The sequence below is a fragment of the Haliotis asinina genome, chromosome 12 (assembly GCF_037392515.1).
Source record: "Haliotis asinina isolate JCU_RB_2024 chromosome 12, JCU_Hal_asi_v2, whole genome shotgun sequence".
Classification (NCBI taxonomy): Eukaryota; Metazoa; Mollusca; class Gastropoda; order Lepetellida; family Haliotidae; genus Haliotis; species Haliotis asinina.
In genome coordinates, this window is record NC_090291.1 from 4683029 (window position 1) to 4709789 (window position 26761).

At 41.6% G+C, this 26761-nt stretch overlaps 1 protein-coding gene across 4 annotated transcripts in view; it reads right to left on the reverse strand.

Moving 5' to 3' along the window:
• Nucleotides 1-476: 476 nt before the first annotated feature.
• Nucleotides 477-26761, reverse strand: part of LOC137258918 (CCR4-NOT transcription complex subunit 1-like) — a 51724-nt gene continuing 25439 nt past the window's right edge. For 2 of the 4 annotated variants that reach the window (XM_067796615.1, XM_067796613.1), the window contains exons 29-50: nt 25128-25262; nt 24544-24846; nt 23996-24136; nt 23522-23677; nt 22910-23050; nt 22612-22716; nt 21764-21880; nt 21399-21587; nt 18490-18647; nt 18066-18273; nt 17455-17522; nt 15122-15356; nt 13638-13877; nt 11647-11810; nt 11405-11522; nt 11192-11293; nt 10598-10855; nt 10167-10235; nt 9339-9516; nt 8805-8937; nt 7472-7606; nt 477-1191 (exon numbers count right to left, since the gene is read on the reverse strand). In XM_067796615.1, the coding sequence (XP_067652716.1) occupies nt 1107-1191; nt 7472-7606; nt 8805-8937; nt 9339-9516; nt 10167-10235; nt 10598-10855; nt 11192-11293; nt 11405-11522; nt 11647-11810; nt 13638-13877; nt 15122-15356; nt 17455-17522; nt 18066-18273; nt 18490-18647; nt 21399-21587; nt 21764-21880; nt 22612-22716; nt 22910-23050; nt 23522-23677; nt 23996-24136; nt 24544-24846; nt 25128-25262 (3438 nt within the window). In that variant the 3' untranslated portion in view covers nt 477-1106. Of the gene's footprint in view, nt 1192-7471; nt 7607-8804; nt 8938-9338; nt 9517-10166; nt 10236-10597; nt 10856-11191; nt 11294-11404; nt 11523-11646; nt 11811-13637; nt 13878-15118; nt 15357-17454; nt 17523-18065; nt 18274-18489; nt 18648-21398; nt 21588-21763; nt 21881-22611; nt 22717-22909; nt 23051-23521; nt 23678-23995; nt 24137-24543; nt 24847-25127; nt 25263-26761 lie in introns of all 4 variants that reach the window. The other 2 variants (XM_067796614.1, XM_067796612.1) reach the window with 1 other exon arrangement.

Sequence of the window (26761 nt, forward strand, 5' to 3'; positions counted from 1 at the left end):
GTAATTGACCTTTGAAACATCAAAGCTGCTGGGCATTTGATGACATGCAATGAAAATTCTAAATGATCCATTCAGACCTCAGTACAACCTGTACAGGTTGCTAGTGGCCTATCCTTATTTCATGTGCATTCCTTGATCTTAATCCTGAGAACTATCCACACCAGTACTCACTTTTACACAAAACCTTAGCCTTAGAACACTCCAATACTCATATGTTTCCCAAACACAAGAGGCTGAAAACCTTGCATTATGTGCAATATTTCAAAAAAGAGATTCAAGTAAGCCACATGTTGCCCTCTGGTGATCACAACGTTCAAGCCTTGGACCCCACAAAAAAATAAATGAGACACCTACTGGCTCAAAAAAAGAGAACCATTCCTTTACTTGGAAGTCACAGGTCTTTGGCTAAACACTTTTCTAAAGATCTTTCTCAAAAAACTTTCACCCTGTGAAATACATACAACAAAGCCTAGAAATACTGCAAGCAATATATTTTATTTCTACGATAACAACAAATCAACACTTCAAATCATACTCCATTGTCCAGTGATTCCGTTCCTTAAAACATCAGTAACATTTATTGTCGCATCTGTCGACATAATTATTAAATTAACAATTTGACCTCTATAGCGAGGAGTTCCACAGCTGAGCCACTCTGGATCCAGCACTCCCTATGCATGATGAACGAATTTTACACATGACTATACAACAGGATGAACCCAAGGGAAGGAAAAATAGCAATGGACACTTTCTTACATCTTTGATTCTTTTCACAATTCCATCAAAATGTACACACACAAGAAAATATTTGCAAGTAGGCCAAGTGCCAAGTTTGGAGTGAAAATGCACAATCACTTGCGCCACTAGTCCCAGCCACACAAGGAATCCCAAGGTGAAGGACACACACCATCCACACAGTCTAAGAAGGTGGTTGGCCAGTCAGTTTGGTGGCGAGGCTGAAGGGGTGGGGGAAGCATCACTGGTAAGACTGTTGATATGGCTGTAGGCTAAATGAACACTCCAAGATGCTGTCCAACTGTGACGCCATGTGTCTCAGGTTGACCAAGCTTAAAAAGTTTGCACCAATATTTGAAAACATTTTCTGGCTAGTGAACTTCAGCCGTCTCAGGTTCTCGTGAGTTGCTGCTCTGTTTTGGCTGCATGCAGGACCGAGCAACAGATTCGAAAAGCCTGCAAGAAAGACATGCACATGTTAAAGAGACAACTACAACTGAACTGTGTCTCAAAATTATTAAAATCTAAATATTTTAGATATTTAAATACTTACCTTACCATAGGTCTTATGCATATTACCTCAAGCTTCGCTAGAAGAGATCAGACAGTCGTTGATTCGCCATTCCCTGGATGGCTACCTCATGTAATCTACGAATGTAGTCACGGAAGTGACGTGATCTCCCCACTCGCGCGAGAGCGCAGAATCCAAAATTCACTTTTACCGCCAACCGGAAGGTCCGAAGAGTCCAAAGTGGGGAGGAGCATCCAGCGTTGGGAGGGAGTCACCGCCCTATGGTAAGGTAAGTATTTAAATATCTAAAATATTTAGATTTTAATAAATTTTTAACTTACCTTACCATAGGTCTTATGCATATGGCTTCGACAGATGGATGGTGGTGTGGACTCCGGAGGACCATCCCTCAGCAAACAGTGCACATGCAACAGGAGAACTTGGGAAACCAATGCCAACGGTCTCAGGATAACACCTGGAGCAGGACAAAGAGTAACCCAATAGAACTCCAAAGAAAAACCGACGCACCCTGAGGGTGAGGTTAATCTTAAGACCAACGGTAAGTAACAGCGTTATTACCTAATGGGCGGACGGTCGGGTAAGTTGCTGAGCAACTACCAGTGGACCAAATGACTGTAACCCCTCCACATCTTCAACTGTCAGGTCCCTCAAGTAGTGGGAAGCGAAGACAGTTGATGATTTCCAGAAACAACCCTCCACGATCTGCGCTACCGTGCAATATCGATGGAGGGCCATTGTAGATGCCAAAGCCCTGATCTCGTGCGGGTTATTTGCTACCGGATGAGGCAGGAGCTTGTCGTCGTAGGCAGCCAGGATTGTCGATCTGAGCCAAAGGGCAATCGTGTTCCTGTTTACCTCTCCTTTGCAGGTCGACGCAAATGGGATGAATAGTCTTTTGCGGGACCGTCTCCTAGAGGCTGACCTTTTAATGTAACATCTCAGAGCTCTGACCAGACATAGCAGTTCCTCCTCCAAGTCATGATGACCAAGGATCGTAGACAAAGGAGGGATGGAAAATAACCTGTTGGGCTGCCCGTGAAGCGGGTTCTTAGCCACAAAGTCCCAGAGCAGACCCAAATGGACTCGTCCGTGCCTTGACTGTTCAAAGTGAATCTGTGTGACGTCAAGAGCATGGATCTCACTGACTCTAGCCGCTGTCGCCAATGCTAGTAGGAAAGCCGTCTTCTTGGATAGGTGTTCAAAAGAGGCTTCCTCTAACGGCTCATACGGCGGTCCTCTAAGATGTTGTAGAACGACATTAAGATCCCAGGCTGGAGGACGAAACTTGGCCTTCTGGTCTTCCAGCTTGAAAGCTTTGAGAAACGCAATCAGTTCCGGTACCTTGGAGATCTGTTTACCTGACTTGATCGCAAGGACAGAATTCAATGCTGACAGATAGGTGCCTAAGGTACTGCCTCTGAGATGTCTAAAGTTCCGTAGAAAGAGAACTTTGACACAAACTGAGGGGATGTTGCCATAGGATCTTGAGATCTATGAGCGCAAAAATTCTCGAACGAGCGCCATTTGTCGTCATATAGGGATCGGGTAGAAACTATGCGCGCGAGCTTTAACGCTCGCCACGTGCATGGAGTAGCCCTTAGCCTTTAACGCCCTCTGCAAATGACCCATGCGTGAAGATGGAATCGCAGTGGATCCGGATGCAGTTGTCGACTGTGTGGATGCCGAAGTAGATGCAACCACTCTGGAAGTTTGTATGGTTCTCCGCTTGCGAGTCGTCGAAGGTTGGGGAACCATGGCCTGGCTGGCCACCAAGGTGCGACCAAAAGCAGTTGCAGGTTCTGAGTCTGCTTGACCTTAGCGACCACTTCTGAGAGAAAGGGCTGGTGGTGGAAACGTGTAAGCGTCCAGACCTTCCCACGACAGGGACATCGCGTCGATCGCTCACGCCTCCAGGTCCATAAAGTGACTGAGTGGAAACCCTGTGCTCCCGGGCGATTAACTTCGCCACTTGAGATGAATACCCCTTGGCCCTCAAGACTTTCACAGATGGTCCAGGCGCAAAGATGAAACCGCGACGGAACCAGGTGCAGTGTCCGATTGTGAGGATGGAACAACAATTGGTCCCACTCTAGAAGCCGATTATTTGAAACGTCTCTCCACACAACATATTCTCCGTTGGTGATAGACGTAGGGGGTGAGATAAGGCGTCTGCCATGAAGATGCAGGCTCCTGGTATGTGAGATACTTTATTTTGGAGGATCAGACTCGACCACATCGAAGGGTAGAAACGACAAGTGTAGTAGAGGTCGAGGCCTCCTTGACCCTTGTTTACCTAGAAAGCTACTACTGAGTTGACCGTATGGATCATCAGTAGCTTGTCTCTCGGTGCTGTCAACCAATGACAGACATGCATCACCGCTTTCATCTTCAACTGGGTGATGTGAAGAGATTGAGCTCCACTCTTCCAGAATCCTGCTGCAACCTTCTTGACTAGATAGGCACTCAATCCTTGGAGAGAAGTGTCTACCTAAAGATGGTTGTTGAATGACGGCTCTAATAAGTAACTTCCTACGCAAACATTGACCAGCGAGCCTACCACAGGTGTGGTGTCAAGACGTCCAATGTCGTAAACCTGTCATGAAATCATGATCAAGAAAACGCTGTCATAGACGTAATAGTAGACGTCTACGTCTGATCATATCCTAAGGTGACATGAGCAAATCGAGTAGACATTATCACTGACATAGTGATAACGGACAGAGTAGAGCTTGCTTTTAACATAGCCTTGAACTTCGACCCCCGAACCTGGGACGGCGATGTGATGAATCAAGTCCCGCGGAGTTAGTTAGTCATCCAAGCTGACTTAACAGCCTGATAATGAAGTCCACCCCTCTCAAGATAATCTTGTATGCCGTAAAGATGCGTCATTCTTCGACTTCAGAATAACCACGCTGTTCATTATGAATGTGTTGACATTTCAAGGAAGTCTATTTATAGCTGGCTGTCTGTCCGATCAGAAACTGCCATACATCGCTGCACGCCTCCTGATAGGCAGCGTTGAGACTACTGTTAGAGGATCTCTATGCCGACTAGAGAAATCCAATGCCGCTGTAGACTGCTAGTCTAGAGTGTAACGACATCTTTCCATCGTAAATGACTAAGTCACTGCAGACAACTTCCTTACACTAGAATAATAACAACACATTCTGCGCAGGGCGTTGTCCCTCGATGACCAATCAGAACGTAGATGTAACGTCCCTGGGATCCTTTGCAGGGCGTTGTCTCTCGGGGACCAATCAAAATGTAGACGTGACGTCACCGGTGTAGCAGGTAACTGATCACCATGAAATCTTGTAAACGGTGATACCCTGCTAGCCTGTAGGCTTAACAGTAACCATGCTGTATGGCGAGCACGTGTCTAAAGGAGTAAAGCGCGCGAAAACCCTTCCGCCGCTTGAAAACTGACGCAGACAAATTGCTTTCCAAGTACATGTGTTGGAATTTTCCTCGAAGATAAATGCTGCCCTCTCTTGTAATAAGAGGTGTAGTTAGGCGTGGCACTTTGTAGTTGTCTCGAAAAATCTTCGTGACAAAATGCGTAAAGCACGTGAAAGAAAACTTTCTCCGCTTGAAGTATATGTAGACAAATTGTAAAGTAAGGATCTTCGAGGATGCAGCCAGTCCCTCCAAAGGACACCCAGTCTCACGCCTACCAGCAGAGGAATATCTGGTACGGTGATCAATCCTCGAGGCGTTGTCTTCAGACAAGTCCATCGCCGCCGCCGAGGTAGCTGACACCAGAGCAGACAACGGCTTAAGCATCCGCTTGAGTTCAGTCTCAATGGTCACCCGCTTAGAATCCTGCACTCTGTAAGAGAGCTGCGAGGAGCCCAATAACCGCTACATAGATTCAACCAAGACCGCCACGCTGTCCGCGAAAACCAGGCTGTGTATCTTGTAATCTGACTTCTTGGATTTACACACTTAGAAATTCGGATTAGATGACAATTTTTCAAAGACCGCATCTAATACAGCCACGGCGTCCGCCACCATAGGATCAGGCGGGATGAGTAGCTCCGGCGATAAATGAAGTGCTGCAGGGTTGTTGGAATTAGCCGAAGGTGAAGGGCAGTACGGTAACCTGTCAGCAATCCACTCGAAGACGACTGATAAGGGTAGTTAAGTGTCATCACCATCGCCGTCGCCTCCTGCCTCCTCGTCGAAGTCCGGGCCAAAAACCTGTTCTTCCAGGTCCTCATAGGAAACGGAATTCGAATCACGCCGCGATGTAGGAGACCAAGTCGATGCATGAGCAGCAGATTCCTTGGACGAGATCCAAGGTGGTTCCGGCGACCGCAAACGCCGAGTTCTAGAGGAGCGTCGAGGTGATATGGACTGGGAGCGCAAGCAACGTCTTCACCTGGTAGCTCATTCAAAGGGCGTAGCGGGGACCGAGAGCGCCGACAAAGACTACTGTGGAGGGTACAGGATCACCGACTCCCAGGGAACCTGGAGCGCGATCTGCGCCGAGAGCGCTCTGCCTCCAAGCGCCGAGCGCGCCCTTCATCCAACTGTCGTTGTAAAACCTCTTCCCTGGACAACGTATGCAACACCCTGGGTATACGGTAAGGCGCAGGCGCTGGCGCTGGCATAGGGTCCGGCGTCGGCATAGGCGCTGGCGTAGGTATAGGCACTAGCGCAAGCACAGCCTCTGGCGCTGGCGTAGACAGACGCTGGCGTAGGCATAGGCATAGGCACTGGCGCAGGCATAGGCATAGGCACTGGCGCAAGCACAGGCGCTGGCGCTGGCGTAGACATAGGCGCTGGCGTAGGCATAGGCGCTGGCGTAGTCACTAGCGCAAGCACAGCTTCTGGCGCTGGCGTAGACATAGGCGCTGGCGTAGGCATAGGCACTGGCGCAAGCACAGGCGCTGGCGCTGGCGTAGACATAGGCGCTGGCGTAGGCACAAGCACAGGCGCTGGCATAGGCGCTGGCGTAAGCAAAGGCGCTGGTGTTGGCATAGGCGCTGGTGTCGAGATGTCCAGACGCTGGCATCGCAGCAGCACCGGGCGTCAGGAGAGAGCGCAGGAACCTCTGGACTTCCGGATGAGACAAGGCATCTGGATGAAAACAGATCCACGATGGAATCCGAGCGAGGTGGTTCCGGGGACAAACGTACAGGCGTCACAGACGAACGCCCCATCCCAGGCGTCGGCACAGGCGTTGAAGGCGGTTGTAAGTCAGGGTCGTCCGGCAGAGATCCCAACGACGACGCTGGAGACGACAACCTTCTCTACCGCTGTGAAATAAAATTCCTCTTAGCCGCAATAAGTCTCGAAATCCGCCACCAATAACGCCTCGCAGTACTGGCAGTGTCCGTCAAAAGAGCAGGCTAGAGACGCACAATCCGGGCACCAAGGGTGGGGATATTCGCCGATTCCTGCCCCAAGCAGATAGTGCAAAACTGGGGAGATATACACAGTTAAGTGCAACAAACAAACATAACAATGCGTTGAAACCAACGCTAGGAGGTAGAAAAAACACCCCTATACCAGAAATGCAGCACCCCCACTGTAAAGTAGGCACGCCCGTAAGCTCGTGACAGCGAAGGCCAAACAACCAAAATGGCTGTCTGCGTACATCGCAACGTGGCACGAAAAACATATAAATGCTGTGAAACATGGGCAAAAATACTAATCGACATGTAAAATCACATGGAGGAAGAAAAAAACCCAGCAAGATATAATACCCCCACGGACGCCATGCCTCACTCACACACGACGCGGGCGAACCCACCCCGAAGTGAGAGAAAAAAACAACACGAGGTAGCAAAGTAAGTGCAGTTAAATGATTACTTACCTAAACACGCACACCTAAGGGATACAAACCATACCTACCCGTGAGAAAACAAATTTATTAAACCACAAAGTAGGTAAACTAAGCGAACCAAACACGTCCGAACAGACGAACGCTAGAGGTAAAAGTGAATTTTGGATTCTGCGCTCTCGCGCGAGTGGGGAGATCACGTCACTTCCGTGACTACATTCGTAGATTACATGAGGTAGCCATCCAGGGAATGGCGAATCAACGACTGTCTGATCTCTTCTAGCGAAGCTTGAGGTAATATGCATAAGACCTATGGTAAGGTAAGTTAAAAATTAGATGTTTTCAACAATTTGAATCTATTTGGTCTGATGTATGTCACATAACATCAGTATCTGGATCGTGATGATGGTACTTACTTGTCAATCTCTGGTGCACAGTGGACAAACTCATGACTCCAAAACTTGAATGTAGAGTTTTTGATGAGCTCAATGAATGTGATGAGAAGACCCCAGGGGTGGGGCCGGTTGACGATTAGTCGCTCAAGTAGCACTCTGAAATAACGAAAAACACAGATCTTCAACTACCTGTAATTACCTGCACATCACTGTTTGGCTTTTTTTGACATTAGAGATGTGGACCTGTTGCTGAAGCATGTGTCCGAGAATTGTTTTTTCCAACAACATAGTTTCTGGGTTTAAATCCGTCGAGAAAACAGTCAGTTCTCGTTTATCCAAAACTTATGATTGCAGAGAAATATTTGTGTGAAAATATAAATGTTTACTAACTGTCACGTTCATCATACTGTTGCACGCGTATCAGAAATAGAAGTTCTTGTTACCTTCATTGCATATAAAAATATTAATTCCACACGAAAATGTGGACATCTAATAAACAATTATCTGTAACTTCAGCAGTTTAGCTTTCAAAGTGTCAAGGAAGTCGAGGTCATTAACATACAAAAAATCTAAGTGGTGTGTCAGAAAAATTTACTGATTGGTACATTGCAGTCAGAATGCGAGAAAGTTGGAATAGTGAGTGCAATAACTCTGTTTGAAATGGTTCCCTAATTTTATATCGGATAAACATGATTGTTGGATTAATGAGTGTTGGATAAATGAGAGCTGACTTTATATGATATGATTAGGCCTGTGTAGGGTTACATCATGTAAACTGATGTTTTGGCCTTAGATTGCATGGAAATGACCAGCTAAGGCTGGTTGTAAATATTGTATACAGCTCCTTCTATGGTTCTCTCTTGATTAAATCATTACAGTAATCTTGAGTTTCTAATTAACCGACATTTATGTCAAGCAGTCACTAAGGCACACATAAATTACCGCACATGTGATGTTTGTTTACAGTAGGGTTATCCGAATGGCTGTGTTGATTGTGAGACTAACGAATGTTTTCACAATGTGTTTACATGGATCACTTTCTAGATTGGTACATTGCAGTCAGAATGCGAGAAAGTTGGAATAGTGAGTGCAATAACTCTGTTTGAAATGGTTCCCTAATTTTATATCGGATAAACATGATTGTTGGATTAATGAGTGTTGGATAAATGAGAGCTGACTTTATATGATATGATTAGGCCTGTGGTTTTGAAACAAATCAATAATTTTATTACTTCCCAAAACTATTAACAAGTTTTCATCATGAGGAGCCTTTTGATATCAGGAAAATTGTCCATAGTGTTGAAGTGAAACACAGCGTATGTAATAAAGACTAATGCAGAGTGTGGTGTCCTACCTGGTGATTTGTTCCTGGATCTGCTCATTGTTAGCCTGCACAAAGAGGTAGAGCAGCGTGCAGCTGAAGTAGTGAGTATGACTGTTGGGGTAACGTAGCTGGTTGGCTATCGCTGTCAGGAAAAGGTACCGACCTATAAAACAGAAACAACAAAAGCTACTTCATAATGTGTATCTGTTCACATAACCAGTAAACATCAGAGTGAAAACTGATTTTCAGCAACCCCTGCTTGTTACAAGAGCTGAGTAACAAGATAGAGTGGTTAGACTCACTGACTTGCTTGACACATTGTGTTGATCAGCACTCATCAATCACTAGATTATCATGTCTAGATGATTATCTACAGAGTCACAATATAGGTGGATGAGTGTGTTGTTTAACAAAAAAAAAACAAAATACCTTATGATTTCAAGACTGGTTAAACGGGAACAATTCTGCACTGCAATACTGAAGAAGAATGTGCGTTTATATTTGTCACTAAAGCTTAGAGACTAGTTTCCTGTAGAAAATCTATAATGAACATATGCTGCTAACCTTCTGTGTCAAGGTTGACAGCGAGATTCTGGAAGATGTCCATATGTGATGAAGGAGCTATGGTGCTGATAGCTGGTGTCTGGCCCTTGGTATGTATGAACTGGATGGCCTGTGTGCCCACGTACAGGACCAGTGCATTGATCAAGGGTATGTTGTAGTGACAGCCAGGCTCATTTGACTGGAAACACAAACCTCATCATTACCACCCTCAATAAACAGGTGCTTATCTCATAAAACAAACCAAGATGCATGAGATGGTCATCATTCATTCTGCAACAAAAGGTCCCATCAACAGTCAGAGTATTTTATTGTTCTGAAGCCAATTAACAGTTGTTGATGAAACAGTTGTGCAAGTGATAATCTTGACCCATGTAGTGATTGTAGAAGAACTACTAGCAGCAATATGAAGTCGTATGGCAATAATCCAGTATGAACCAATACAAGATGAAGGCAGTAGGTTGTGAGGGGCACAGTCAACTTGGGGCACCTAAACAAATACTGGTAAGCGGTGGGGTTGTGGGGTAGCCTTGCAGTTAAAGCATTTGATTGTCATGCTAAAAACTGGAGTTTTGTTCCCCACATCAGTACAAAGTCTTTTTCTGGTGTTTCTGCCTTGATACTGCAGGAACACTGCACAAAGCAACATAAAATTAATAACCTCACTCACTCAATAAGAAGTGTTTTAGCATATACGAATCCACACTTTCATTTAATGTGGTAATAAGTTGAATCCGTGAGAATGGTGCAAGAAGCCAAGGAATCCATAAAGCTTGTCATGAGTTATTTTCATCAATATTCCTTGTGTCTGCAACCTGTTACGTGACATACCTGTAAACTGCTCCTAAGTTCAGACAAGAAGGAAATGGGAGTCCTTGTCTTCAAGTATGAGTCCAAGTCCTGAAACATTTATACAAATACGTCAGTGACAATTTTCCTAAATGAAGACAAAAATGAAGACAAACGCAAATCATATTGTGCAACCTCCAAAAGCAAGCAAATATGGACATTAAAGGAATCAGTTCATTCATTCCTGTTATTTAAAAGGCAACTTTAAAATCTAACCAGAAGAGCGAGATAATTGCGTCATCATATATTTCACTACATCCAAGTTGGGATACTAAGCATTATTTCATACCAGCATAACATTTCACAAATGCCAACTATTTCTGCTATTTCTGTTGTTGTTACAGTGGATACCGCAAGTCCCTTAAGTCTAGAACTAGATGAGAAAAGGTTTGTCAAAAGAAACACCTGCTTACCTTTTTGAAAGATGCAGGCTGAATCATGTTGACAAAGTTGGTTAGGATGCGAGGGGGATGTGTGATGTCAGGAAGAGTGTCAACCTTGAGGTTGGGGGTGAAAGGGTCTGGCAGCCTCATGTTGCGAGGGAAAGCACTGAGGATGAGGTTGCGCATCTGGATGCAGTTGGGTGGTATGACATCACAGAATGCATAGTGATAATCACAGAGGAATTCTGGGAAATCATGGAGCAGGACCAACAGGACTCGTAATGTTCCCTGAAACATTAAATACAGTAACATATGCAGTCACCGACCTGAATATTATCACTTGTTTCTAAACAAACAATGAAAACAGTATTCCTATTCCTTTTTTCTCCACACAAGCAACACTAACAGTTCATGACTTGAGAACAACTTTGATAGCCTTTTCTTAAAAAAAACCCAAAAAAACCCCAAACAACAAAAATGGTAATCTCCAACATTCAAAATTTACAGGATAAGGTGACACCAGATTTCCAAATACATTTAACGTGATACTGCTGTGTATATGAACATGCTAGAACTTCAAATGACACCACTTGTATGGAAAAAGGAATCACAACAGCTCCTTACCCTGTAGAGAAGCTGTGTTGGTTTGGTCAGTTCAGCATTCCTCAAGAAAGGGGAGAGGAAGCGGAACAGGTCAATCAACAGTTGAGCATACATCCCCCAGCCCTGAAATGTGAAGTCCAGAACATCAATCACGTGAAAACTAATCTGATATCAAAGAAGAAGTCAACTGATTAATAATGATGAAATTCCATACACAGTGATGGTAGTACATACCCTCTGTTGAGGTGTGAGGGCAAGAAGCCGACCGATGAAGACACGGTGAGAGACCAGCTCTAACCAGGCATAAGCAAATCCAGGGGCTTTCCCAGGTCGCAAGATGTGGAACACATGGCTAAAAACAAACTCAAATAGTTAGAGACTGTGAGGATAGAAGCTCATCTTGTGTAAAATATCAGTGCAAGCATCATATCCTCAAAATACACTCACCACACAGTTAGCAAGAGACCTATTCTTACCAGAATGCTGCTAACACTTGAAAGTTGATGCTCTCTAGTATGGGTTCTGGTGCGTTCAACTCGATGAAGAGCATGATAAAGATACGGTGATAAGGCAGCTGCTGGAACTCTGTGTAGCGGACTTCATGGTCCTGAAGTAGCACCCCAGCTACTATTCCCAGTACCTAAAGAGAGAAAGTCAAGTTTTAGTGAAGACGAAACATAGGTATGTACAGGCACAACACTTCTGTGTGTTTGTTGGTTGGCTAATGTACCACTCATTTAAGTTGCATAATGTCTCTGTTTATTAAGTTTGAACTTGAAAATCTAGAGGATGACTTACACATGCCACAAAGACTAACCATCCGCGGTTTGTATTGCTTTTTTCTAAAAAATAAAATAAACTGCACCTTGTGCTACCATAATGATAAACTAAGTTGCACACAACACATATTGGTCTTACTTTACATCTGGCTTCCCTACTGATGAAACACAAACACTGATTTTGGTTTGCCTTCATGAACATAGTGAATGAACATTACTTCTTGTTCACTTGTACTTACATCTGTTGCACCATCAGAGAGAACAGAAAAGAACTCAGCACTTTTCACTTAAGAAATAATATCTTTGAAAACTGTTTCATTGATAAACACGATAAATTCTCTACCTTTTCAGTTTAGTCTGTAGAATAGCTGTGAGCTACATTGAAACCCAGCAATTTCAAGAGGTCAACGATCTTTGGAACATCTGTGTAAGCTTTCTATTTCATTGCAATGTTACTCTGAATAATCACATCTACACACCAATCAGTCTTCATAAAGGCTATTTTACTCTGAATAATCTCATCAATATGACAATCTTCGTAACAGCTTGTTCTAGAAAGACTTTTGAAGCTTTTGATGTACTGCAAATTGTATGACTGCACAAAGCGCTTATGTAACTCACTGTTTTCATGAATTTCACTCCATGACGCCTGAAGGTTTCCAGAAAAACAACCCGATCATAAACCAATTATGTCGGCCACTTTTGTCGTGTTTCTGACAGAATGTACCATACAGTTTCACAATAGGACAGCCAGGCTCTACCCTCTCTCCAAGAATCGCAAAAAGAATACTTTTTCTAGTTTGACATCAGGTTCCTTCTCATCTTTTGATTTAACGTCACTCACTTTGCAGATATAAGTGTTTCTACTAGGTGCTTGCCATGTTGTCTTTGGCCATGAAAAATGTTTTGTTATTAAAGCCTATTTTCGATTTGCCATAAACCATGCTCGTAATATTCAAAGTGGACCTAATGTCTCTAAGTTTCACTTCATCTGCAAATGAGACACACAGACAGACAAATGTAGCGACGTCAAAAGACTTTTGATTGGATAACCTATTCACACCACTAGCCGAAAGTACACAAATATTCAAAATATTCACTATACAAAACGAAATTTTACGTTTAGTTCTCTGATTGGCCAAACTTAATATTTCCGGAAGATCCGGAGATTAATTAGTCAAAACAAATATGTCAAACTGGTTCGAGAGCCTTTCTAAGGTTTCTGTTTAGCTTGACAAACTGAGTCAATACTGAAACCGGTTTGATTCACTTGACACATTGTACTGTGGCCGATAAATTAACTCGTTCTGGCTGAAATGGCAGTAAAAGTAAGCGATCTAATCAAAGAAGCTTTTGTAAACTTTCATGTTCTAAAAGGGGATTTGAGACAAAGACCTGCACTGGGTGCTACCAGAAATACAAAATAGGCTGCACTTGTGCAGTTTGTAAACAGTGAAAATGACCCCTGCCATCCATTCCTCTGACAAACAGTACATGTTGCTGGTGTTTGGGCACATCCTCTAAGGGATATCTACTCAAATAGGTGAGGATGAAAATCTGCTGCTGTGTTCATGGAGTCAACAACGATATTCTGTCATTATATTTATCAACAACTGCGATCACCCTAATCCTACAAAGCAAGCGAACATGAACATTGGTACAGAAGCAATCATGCCCCCTCTCCTCACCTTGTTGAGAAGGTTGATCTTGGTGACAGTGTTTGTAGTATCCCCTGAGTGTTTCACTAGCAATGCAATGAGTCGGACAAATGCATCCAGTGTATGGAAACACTTGGCTCTGATGAGAGTTGGGCTTGTGTGCGTCTGCTCACTGAGTGCCCGGTAGCACAGATCCACACACATCTCGGTGCACAGACGGAAGAAACGGGTGATTAAATCATCAGTCTTGAGGATACCTTGCTGGTGCATCTACAGAAATAGAAACATCCCCTATCACTATAGATTGAAAGAACACTGGACAAGTTGCTGATATATTTCATATTGCTGGCTGAATGACAAGTTTTGATAGTATGAATCTTACATATTCTGTCACGAATAGAAACTGGTTTCTTTCAGCATATTTGTTTATAGAGTTTTGAAATTCAAAGTTACATTCATTGCATATTCATTGATGTACTGCAACGAGTAAGAATGAAATTGAAACCACCTCAGAGAACTAGGCTTGCATTTGGAGCTGTTATTTGTTATTGCACAATAGTTTTACAGACATGCAACATTCATGTCAGTTTTAGTTAAAAATCAAAGTTAGATTCATACATACATAAACTTTGTGACCTACTGCAGAGCTGAAGGCTAGTTTGTTATTTAGTTGACTTCAGGTAGAACATGCATGATTATCTAGTGTTGTCTGCCATGCATATCAGAGCTTATGTGGCCAGGTTGTTGTGTAAAAGAGAAAAAAAGAGATATCACTATTCTCTTGGAGAGACAAAATGAGGGGATAGGTTTAGAAATGACTCTTCAGTGCTCCATAAAATCCAACACAGCAATCCATATCGTTCATAATATTCAAAACATTCTAGAAATATGCTGCATGAAGAATGAAATAAGAATTAACCATACCGGGATATCTGTTCAAATATCCAATGCATAATTTCTCCATTCAACCAAATAAAATCATTCAGAAAGGCTTCCAATGAGCTTTCCACTGCTGGATTGATTCTACATAAACACACTTTGCATGTTTTATTAACTTCTAAAAATACTGACTACTGTTTCTAATAACATCAAAGTCCCTGATCCTGTATTTTCCAATAATATGTAAATCACTTATCACACTGGAGTACTGCAGAATTTTAGATAAATAAACATTACGTTGCCCATTTCTATATTAAGCTTAGCACAACTAAAATCTTTGAATCATGGATTTAACTCTCGAGAATTTAACAAACTACAAAGAACGACCTGAACATCAACCAGCAATAATGTACCATTCATCATGATGAAACACTGACTTAAACCTACAGCAGGGCACTGAAATGCTTGACAGGAAAGTGGTATGCTGTGAGTGTAAAAGCAGATTTCAAACCTTTTGTCACTGACGTGTAAGTCACTATGAGTGTGGTGTGCAGGCAATGGTCACTATGAGACTGCGGTCTAGTAAATGGGTGAGACATGAAGGGTTCAACCACAAACAAAACTGATCGTACCACCTGCTGAACAAAAGCAGAAAAGGCCTTTGTGCTGTCCCGCCCAGCTGCCGGGGAGTGGTACATGTTGACCCACTCCCTCAGTAAATACTCTGTTTTCTCATTCAGGCCAGGGGGGTCGTCAAACTCTCGCGCTTGGGAGATTCCAGACTGCATCATGGATGTTGGGCCACCTGGCGTTCGATCAAGTAGTCCTCCATCACTGTTCTGACGGATGATCTCAATCAGTGTTGACAGCCTACAAAGTAAGTAGATGCACATGACTGTTGGGGTAAATCCAGGATAAAATGCCTCTACCCATCAAAGTCTTGTGTTGTACTGCATACAGTGACAAAATAAAATGGATCTTGCATAGTAAATCAGGACATGATTATCTGCTTCTTGTTAGTGTAAATATGACACTATATCCTAAATAGTGATCCAAGGCAAGGTGAAATAAAATTCTATTTCATACTGGTTATTGCATTTTTTTGTTTGTTTTTTAACACAACACCTGTTACATTCTAGCCATATCTGAAAATCTAGTCATTGAAATCATGTTAATGGATAATGATACAGTGTTAACTCAGGAGTGATGTACTTGACTTACTTTACAACATATGGATTAAAAACCTCTGGCTTCATAACACAACTCATATCAAGAATGAAGATTTTTATGGATATCAACTTCTTTATGTGAGAACGCAACGTTTCGGAGTTAATGCTTACTCCTTCATCAGGTGATTGAGAAAGGGATACAGAGGTGTATTTATATGTACAGGTAAAACAATAACAAAGTAACAAGTGGAATGAGTTAACAAAAGCTGGAAGCCAGTATAAACAAGCACTGATAGGAAGCCGATAGTTATGATAACAAGGATGGAAGCCAATGGTAATGCATTACAGTTGATTGGATATGTTTACATAACACAGATACGGGGTAAGGACGATGTACATGATTGGGGATAAGGATGGAAGCCAATGGTGATATATTACGCATGATAGGATGATGTACATAACACACGATAGGGGGTGAGCCTGTTTACATGAGGGTTGATGATGTACAAACACAAGTAGGTAAGGATGTACCCGGGTAGATTGGCTATACATGAATTACATAGATAGAATGTACACAGATAGATGGGATTAATTTATCAATAAGTCCCAGGCACTTGGTAGGTACACTCCTTGGTCGCGGTTGATGGCTGGTTTTTGTCTATGGCCTCTTGCAGTTTCCTTTGGCGCCAGTTGTTGTTGTTGGTAGATAGTATCCTAGTGTCCTCCCATCGAATTGAGTGTCCAGGGTTCTTGAGAATGTGTTCAGAGATGGCCGATTTCTGGTCGAGTTTGCTGACTGAGGTCTGATGTTCCTTCATTCTGGTGTTGATTGGTCTCAGCGTTTCTCCAATGTATAGGTCGCCACAGTTGCAGAAACCAGCCATCAACCGCGACAAAGGAGTGTACCTACCAAGTGCCTGGGACTTATTGATAAATTAATCCCATCTATCTGTGTACTTTCTATGTAATTCATGTATAGCCAATCTACCCGGGTACATCCTTACCTACTTGTGTTTGTACATCATCAACCCTCATGTAAACAGGCTCACCCCCTATCATGTGTTATGTACATCATCCTATCATGCGTAATGTATCACCATTGGCTTCCATCCTTATCCCCAATCATGTACATCGTCCTTACCCCGTATCTGTGTTATGTAAACATATCCAATCAACTGTAATGCATTACCATTGGCTTCCATCCTTGTTATCATAACTATCGGCTTTCTATCAGTGCTTGTTTATACTGGCTTCCAGCTTTCGTTAATTCATTCCACTTGTTACTTTGTTATTGTTTTACCTGTACATATAAATACACCTCTGTATCCCTTTCTCAATCACCTGATGAAGGAGTAAGCATTAACTCCGAAACGATGTGTTCTCACATAAAGAAGTTGATATCCATAAAAATCTTCATTCTTATGTATTTTCACTTCTAAATGACATTCAAAGAATTGACAACTCATATTGATGTAGATGTGAAAACAAACTGTTCAAGAAACAGTTCATGCAGGTTCTTTCATACTTTGTGGCTCTTATAAATAGCAGTATCAAGATGGTGTCCCAAATCTTATACCTTCATCTTTACAAGAACCCATGCTAGCTCCCTGATATTTAAGAGCAAAATGCTTCAGGGTTGTGATTCACCTGCAGAAAAGGAGATAATATGAAACACAAGTGTGTGTTTTGGGATAGAAATCATACTGCACACATGTTATCAGGATATATCTCATGATGCCATTTCAATACATCCTTAACCCTCTGGTAACAAACATTCTATTTTGCAATGTGATATTTACCCTTCTGGGTGCTGTCTTGATCGAGATGCAATGGCACCAAGAGCTTCTATCGTATTGTAGAAATCAGCCTGAGAACAAGAAACAGCCATGAAGCAATTCTACAACTAACTTCAGGTGTTATCTCCATTAATTTTCATGAACATTAAAACTGTAAAACATTTCCTACGTACTGAAGTGCAATGATATTCTGTAAGGAAACAAGTTTTACACCACTCAACATTAAAAAGGTCATGATGTACACAAAATGTTTTAGACGAGTTAAAGAGTGAGTATGTAAATTTTGTTTCCAAGTGTCAGTGGTACTTCTCTAGCATTTGATCCCAACACATGGATCAAGTCATCTATTCTGCTAATCTGACATTTTTAACTTGTGAGAGAACATGGAAAATCAAATGACTGTAGTTCTCAACAATCCTGAACCATCCATCAATGCTTTGAATCCGAGCTAAATAAACATTTGGGCCTAATTAAACTGACAATAAACAGGACAAACTACAAAATGAGTCCCTGAGACAAAGGTTTACACTATTCTCCTTGCAAAATTAAAGAAAGTTGAATTTCTGGGGCTGCATTCACAACATGAGGTTGACATCACCAACGGCAACACTGACCTCACTGACAGAACTGTTGTGCTTGTCATCAATACAGAATCGTTGCACTAGCTGCATGGAGAAAGAGACAGCAACATGGTTGAGGCCGTTCTCCATCAATTGGGACAGGTACACATCATATTGCTGAAGGTTGACTAGGCCGCTGCGTATGAGGCAGTCCACTGCATCTATGTTGTACTTGAACTCATCACGACACTGGATCAAACACCTGTCGACAACAACAGTTACAGTGTCTCACAGGAAATCATCACATAACTTCACTGCTGCACATCAGTTTCATATAACATATCTCATGTAACACTGTTCTCCAAACTACCACTAAGTGGACTGATGATACCAATAATGTACTTCTATTACTGGTATGGACAGCTAAAACTTGTACCGCTAAGGCTATTCTTGTCAGTACTGTGACCAGTGCACTGACCTTGTGACCTCCTTGTTGACCCACTGTGGCCCATAAGCTCGGGCATCCTGTAGCCCTTTCAGTACAACGAGATGACACTCCCTGAATCGGAGCAGCATTTCCTGGTCTGTGTTGGTCAAGGAGTTCATGGAGTACTGGTCTAGCAAACCCTCCACAGCCTACAATAAAAACACTCAGATTTTCTGCATAGGCAAAACAACAAATTTATTCAAACAAACATTCAGGTACTGATAATTGACTACAGCAGGATTCACACAAGAGTCGACAGAAGATGACATATCCCCCCGGCCCCCACAAATCATCTGAAGGTTACTTGATGTTTTCTTACATTAAGTTTGCATTGTTTCCATGGAAGTCATGAAAAATATAAATGCCATATACCTGTAAACAGCAAAAGGCACCACTTGAAAATCTGTCTCATATATCTGCCAAGATCTTTTGAAAGATATGAAATGGTTTTCAAGTTGTGCTCTGGAAACGAAGTCTATCCCTCCATTTTGACCCTAAGTCAGAATTGTTTCAATGGAAACTGGGAAAAACAAAAATGCCAAAACATTGTAAATAGAAAAAGGCACAACTTTGTGGTCTGCTTCAAATATCTGTAAAGTTTTCCTGTAAGATACTACATAGTTTTCTAGTCTTGCTCTGGAAATGAAGCTCATCCCTCCATTTTGAGACTAAGTCCAAACCGTTTTCATGGAAAACGAGAAAATAAGAAATCCCAAAAGCCTGTACATAGCAAAAGGCACCACTTTAGGTTCTGATTGATATACGTAACAAGTTTTGCAGAAAAATATTGAATGGTTTTTGAGTTCTGCTCCAGAGACGAAGCCCATCCCTCCATTATGAGACTTAGTTCAAAATGTTTCCATGGAAACCAAGAAAATGATAAATCACAAAAAACTGTAAATACCAAAAGGCACCACTTTGGGGTCTGCAACAAATATCTACTAAGCTTTACAGACAGATATTAAGAAGTTTTTGAGTTCTGACCCAGAAACAAAACACACCTCTCACTTTTGAGACTAAGTCTGAAACGTTTCCATGGAAAACCAGAAAATATGAAATCCCAAAAACCTGCACAGACCAAAAGGCACCACTTCAGGTTCTCATTGATATATCTACCAAGTTTTGCAGAAAAATATTAAACGTTTTTTCAGTTCTGCTCCGGACACAAAACCTCTCACTTTCGAGACTATGTCCGAAACGTTTCCAATGGAAGCCAAAAAAAATAATAAATCGCAAAAAAACTGTAAATAGCAAAAGGCACCATTCCAGGTCATGATTGATATATCTACCAAGTTTTATAGAAAAATATTGAACGGTTTTTGAGTTCTGCTCCGGAAACGAACCTCACCCCACCATTACACCAAAATGTTCCATGGAAAAACAAAAAAAATTAAAATGCCAAAACTCTGTAAATGGCAAAAGGCACAACCATAAGTTAAGGTTATTATATCTATCAAGTTTGGTCTAAACATACTGAACAGTTTCCGAGTTATGCTCCTGAAACAAAATGATTACGGATGGACAGACAGACAGACATGCCTTGGGGATAAAAAGCTTTATTAGTGTGTCTGAGTCATATCAGTAAGCAATCTTAAGTTACTAAACAAAGAAATTTTGTCTCAAGTCTTAAAATGTTAGCACTATTTAAACTTTGTCAAGATAGTCATTGAATATTCAAATCCGGACCAGTAATGAGTTGTTTCAAAACATATTTAATATGCTTTAAAATGAGTTGTAAGATGTAGACGTTGTAAGATAAATAAGTGAGTAAGTTTAGTTTTACACCTCACTCAGCAATATTTGGGCTATACGGTGGTGGTCTGTCAATAATCCAGACTGGACCAGACAATCCTGTGATCAACAGCATGACTAATAATCTGGGCAATGGGAAAACGATGACACGTGTCAAGCAAGTCAGCAAGGAGGACCACCCGATCCCATTAGTTGCCTCTTTTGACGACCTTAGTCACCTTTTGTGGCAAGCCTGGGTTGCTGAAGATCTATACTTCACAGGTTGTAAGATAAATGGTATCTGTCAGACAACAGTACAGTAATCTGTTTCTTACACACCATTTCATGGTCGAATAGATTCACATTTAATATTTCTCATCGTAGCTGCGCAACAATACACAACACATCACCTGTGAGTGACATCACCTGGCTTCCCTATCACTACTCATCCCAAAGACAACCCTCCAACAAAAAGTTTCTGTCACATCTTCACATCATCAATGCCATTATAGTGATAGTGCAAACTATATAGGATAACAGAAAATAAATCAAACACTCTAAAATGATGATGATATCATGTAAATGTGGATGATTTTAGTTCTTGGAAGCATAAACTATTTGAGAGTGTGACGTCAATTTTATCGTTTGGTGGTTGTCGTCATTGGAGGATTGTTTTAGATATCTCGGCACACTTGGGATCTGTACTTGTGTACCAGTTTACGCTCAAAGTTCACCGTACCTAAAACTAATAAGAGTCTGTAATTTGGTGAAATCCATGTGCTTGAATGTGACACAGATGAGGTTATTTCACTATCAATACTTCACGACAGCCTTCTCATTTTCCCAAAGCCAGAATGTGACGAGTTGTCAGTATGCAACGTACGTTCACTACATCATATATGTTATTAGGACACTGCTTTAGCATACGTCGGGAGGAATATCTAAAGCATTAACTCACATGTAGATCAACCATTCCTATATATCGTCGATTAAATCACAAGGAAGTGTGTCGCCATTGAAACAAGAGTAATGCCTGAATGAATACCGTGAAGTATTCTATCACAACCTGACTCCAAGTCATCACCATGGAGTAGCCAATCACGTGATCAGAAATTCAACTTGCACTTATATTTACTCACGGCTGTGTGAGAATATGTTCTTCTACATACCTTCTGCAGTAAAGCTATAGCTGTAACAATCTCTCTGGAGTTCCTGGCCAGGAGAACAGCCTCCAGCAGACTGTGGAGCTGGGACCCCATGGGGCTGCCAGCAGGGATGCCCATCATCTGTTGCAGATGCTGCTCTATGTCCCGGGCAATCTTCTCATAGATCATTGTGATCTCATCAGGTGCGTACGACTGAAACAAAGACAAATATTCACCATCTCTCTTTCTTCAAAGAAAGACAGGACGTCTCAATATTGCTATGGATTTTGGTCAAATAACAACATAATGGTGAAATCTTTTATACTTCATACTTAGATAGGAAGAGACATGTAAATAGACAAGGTGTACTGTGTCAGTGCTGCACTTACTGGTGTGGGCTTTGAGATTCCAGGTGGAAATGTGGCATCAGTAAGGGGAAGGAAGCCAGGGATGTTCCTGGCAAACTCATCATAGACTGCAATCTGCTGGGGCGTCACACCTCCCACCTGAACAACAATCACAAATGTGGAAATCATTTTACATCTTTTAAAGATGTGAAGCCTTTACACTAACAGTAAAAAGGAGCCGGAGGGACAAAAATCTAAATGATAATCAACCAAATTGTAAAACAATCATATGTCAATTACATCCTAAAAAATGTTGAAATGCTCTCAAGTAATTTTACACAGAATGAAATATTCATAACATATTCACTACTTTTCACTTTGGTGCTCACACACATGATGCATGAAATGACTGGTGTCTGGATAATCACCCAATACAGGCTGTTGACAAAATTGAGAACACTGGTAGCAATGTTTTATGAGATATTGCGTTAACATAATTTCATAAAGTGCACAAAGTGGCATTGTCACACTCAAAATAAAATCAAAGTCACCAAATTTGAAGACATTATTTACAGTAGTTCATCTGATACGGCACTAACATGAGTTTGAAGTGGTCAAAGTGGTCAAAGAGTCGGGGGTACCTTCAAATAAGGTCAAAGTCAACTAAATCGGCTGGTGTCTGCAAGATTCCCAAATGTAGGCTGTCACCAAATTTAAAGACACTGGGTACAACAGTCCACGAGATATCATGTTAACAAAAGGTAAGTATGTATGGACGCACCGACGCTGCTGAATACATAGACAATAATCCGTATAAATCTAAACTGCAAAGAAAATTTTGACAAGAGGCAAGTCTGAGCTAGCAGTATTTGGCAGAGACTGCAACACACCTTGAGTCGAATCTGATCTGGCATCCTCTCAGCTTGGTAGGGCAAAACAATAGGATCACAGTACCTTCTTCCCTCCGATCTGGCGTGTTTCCTCAAATCAAACTCCTGCCAAAGCAAACAATTTCCTTCATAAAGAGTCAACATATAATAGTTGAAAAAAGAAAGTTATTTATGTTTGAGAGCAGCACACTGCTGTGAATACTGTGGTGTGTGAGTTATTGCAGGAGTGATCATCTGAGCACAGTTACTAGTTGTAATATTTCTCTCATATATGAATGGAATGAATGTCTAAACTTACAGTAGCAAGCCTCTTGTCCATCTCTGGTATAGCCCTTTCAACTGCTGTCTTCTGTATGAAAGCACAGGCCAGTTCCGCGTTGTCCTGAGCCACAAGTGTGGCAGCCTCTTCGATCAGAGTCTTCTGTGCTTGCGTGGCACCCTATACAAAAACAGGTCAATCATGACTTATAGTACTACGTAAAGAATAATCCTGGGACTGATCATAGTCATGGCAACATGTCTTTACACATAAAGGAGTGAGCGTGTTAAGATTTGAAGACAAATGAGTGTGGTATGGTCTAAATTCAGTAATGTATATGTCAAATGCATCATTTTCACTATTAATAAAGTGAGTGATTGAGCGAGTTTACTTTTACGCCGCACTCAGCAAAATATTCCAGTTATATCGCGCAGTCTGTAAATAATCGAGTCTGGACCAGACAATCCATTGATCAAAAGAATGAACTGAAAGAAGTGGGAACTGATGACATGTGTCAACCAAGCCAGCGAGCCTGACCACCCAATCCCGTTAGTCACCTCTTATGACAAGCACAGTCAAATATTAGTAAAGTCAATAAAGACATGTAAAAACAACATAGATGAAGACAGACAGGTGTGACAGACATCTTACCCTGAGCGTGGCCATGAAGGCATTCTTGAGGTTGTTGTTAATACTGATGAAGAGTGGCTCCCTGCAGGTGATGAGAGCCAGACCGGCAGTGATGTTCCGAACCATGTAGTGTGCCGCCGACCTCATCCGCATCTCCTCGGGGTCCAAGGCAAAGTCCTGGCAATCATACATTACAGTTAGAAACTTTTACTTTCTGGAAAGCATCTCTCTTCAGGTAATACTGGAAAAATTCTTGTAAGAAACTTGACATGACACAAAATTAATAATTTTTGTATAATACTATCACAGAACTTATCAGTGTGTTAATATCATCATCGAAAACATCACCATGTATTTATACTACCCTCATCAAGAAGAACAATTTCCACATTGTACTGTCAACCTTAGTACTGACGAGATCAAACACAAAGGACTCAAATCTCAATACTGAAGAATGCTGACAATGCTCTCAAGCATGCCGAGATTGCTACGTACCTTCCTGACAATCTGTTCACATGTGGTTAGTGCTATCTTGATGGATCTCTCCACTACTGGTGGTAGCAACTCCTGTACAGACCTCTCAATGGCTGGACGCACATATTGCTTCAGCTGGGGATTCTGATGCAACAGAGCAATCTGCAAAACAAACTCAAGTAAATCAAGAGTCATTTGTAATATATCATCTAACATATTGAAGTCTTCTTGAACACATCTAAACTTAACTTACCTTAAATAATTCTGAAGAATGGGTGGTTGTAAGCTGATTGCATTATGTTATCTACTGTTTCAATATATATTTTAAGAAATGCATTAGCTTCCACTCTAAGGATCCTCTCAATCAATTTTTAAAGAATGAGTGTGGGTATGGTTTTACATCACTTTAGGAATATTTCAGCCACATCACTGCCGGGGATACCAGAAATGAGCTCCAAACACTGCATTCATGTATACAATCGAACCTGGCTCTTTGGTGTGATAAGTGAATGCTCTAACCCCAAGGCTATCCCATCTTCCCCTTTCAAGAATGCAGACTAGCAGCATACCTGATCATTGATGATGATGTGCTGAGCCAAGCCTGTGAAGGATGAAGCATTGACATCATGGAAACTGTATGTCGGCTGTGGTGGCAGGTTTGGTGTTGATACTGGTGCTGTTGATGTAGGTGTAGACATGGTTGTCACAGATGTCACAATGGGTGGAGGGATAGACATGGAAGTGAGGCTGGGCACAACAGATTCTTCTGCCGGCGGCAATGGCGTACCGATCTGAGGTTTGGGTGCAGACAACTGGCACTCGATTGTTGGTAGTCGCATTGGGTCTTTTAAATAATTTGTGGGCTTTAGTTCCTAAAATATGAAAGTATAATACTGTAAAGATGATTAATGTTCAACAGGTAACAAATGTCACTAATAACAAAGAAAACGTATGAAACATTCATGCTTATTTACATTATAATGCTCAATGCAGTGTTACATTACATTGCCAAAATTCCTCAATATAAAAGAATGAATACAATCTTCATAATTTTGTTTAAAGGAAGTCATGGTATGCAAATAACTATGGCTATAACAAGGAAAATCATGAATAACAAAATTTTTCAATAAAGCAACTTGATGCTTTTACTTACATTAATATCAAGCCCCAGTGTTTTACATAGCACTTCAATTTCAAACTTGAGGTTAAGTTTGAGGTCGGGCTCCATGTGGAGCTCAGCTAGCACATTCATGATGGCCATGGTCCAGGGATTGGGTGGGCGAAACACCTGCAACAGACGAGTATGTGAATGTCACCGGTGCCGCGAGTCATCGCTATGCATCGATCCATGGGCCACCAATACATTGAATCAATAACAAGTTTTACATTGTATATCCCAAGGCGAGATTTCACATGAGCCATAATACATCAATGTTTAACTTTGAATACTGTCAAATCTTGATATCTGTCAAGAAAAAAGTCTTACTTTTGTTTAATAATTAAAACATACGCTCACTTATTTTCTCTTCATAAGTTAACGTTTTCTGGAAAATTTTTGCATCAAGAACTATGTTAGACATAGTGTTCATATGTTACCAACGTTCCCAAGTCTGTATATTAGCAAAATTTCCAGATAACAATGCTCTTGGAATTTGATGAATAACAAAAAATTAGTTTGGTTTTGATCTTGAGGCGTTTTAAAGATTTGGGTACTGTGGTACATACCATACCGCCAACCTTATATCTGGATCTGTATCGTATTGGAGCGTAAGTGCACAATACTTTGGCAATATATGTGTATATATATTTGGTTGTGAATAAAATCTTAGTACTGTGATAAATGTTGTAGGTTGTATGCAGATACCAGCATTAAACAATGTCAAAAGTAATACAACACTGAAATTATCTTTAGCACTGCTGCTAACAAGTTGCTGTACAGGTAACAGTCTGTAAGGAATCAATTTGGACTTGATTGGCCAGTAGTTAACAATATAGCATGGATAGCAGTTATAGTGCTGATCTTCAAAAGGACTCTTTGCGCATTTCTTTCATAGATGGAAAAATACACATTAAAGGAAACCTTGTTTAAATAGGGATGCGTTAAATCAGTCTTGAATGAACTTAGAAAAGGGAACTGCAGAGTTCATTTGAAAGAACATTCCAAAACTGAGGGTGCACTGTATTTGAAAGTGCTGTCCTGCTGACTTTCAGTTGTACTTTGGGGTTGTTCAGAGTTTCTCACTGGAAAAGTGGACGGTTCATGGAGCCTTGGGAGAAGAGAGCTCTCTTGGCGGTAATGAACCATTAAAATGACAAAACACAAGTGTTGCAATCTTGTACCTGCACTGGAGCGTCAGAGGCAGCCAATGTACATGCAGCAGCATGTGAGTGACATGAATGTACATTGGTCTCTTCATCACAAGATGAGCTGCACCGTGCACCGTCTCGTCAAGTGGGCGACCAAAGAAAACTGAATTGCAGTAGTACAGCCTTGAAGTGATAGAGCAACTTGCAAGTCTGGCTGCTGCATCCTTAGTCAGATGTGGTCTAATAGAAGCAAGCCAGTGAGCAAGGGACACACTACTGATATGGTTATGGAGAGTTAGTGACTTATCTAAGCGCACCCCCAGCGACTTCACACAAGGTTGGCAGGGAATATCTCATTCCTACTACAGCTCACTCATCCTTGCTGAGTTTTAGATGGTTAGGTGCACCAACTGGCATAAGTTCTGTTTTGTCAGTGTTCACTAAGTTGGAGTAAGATACAAGACCTGTTCTGCCAAAAAA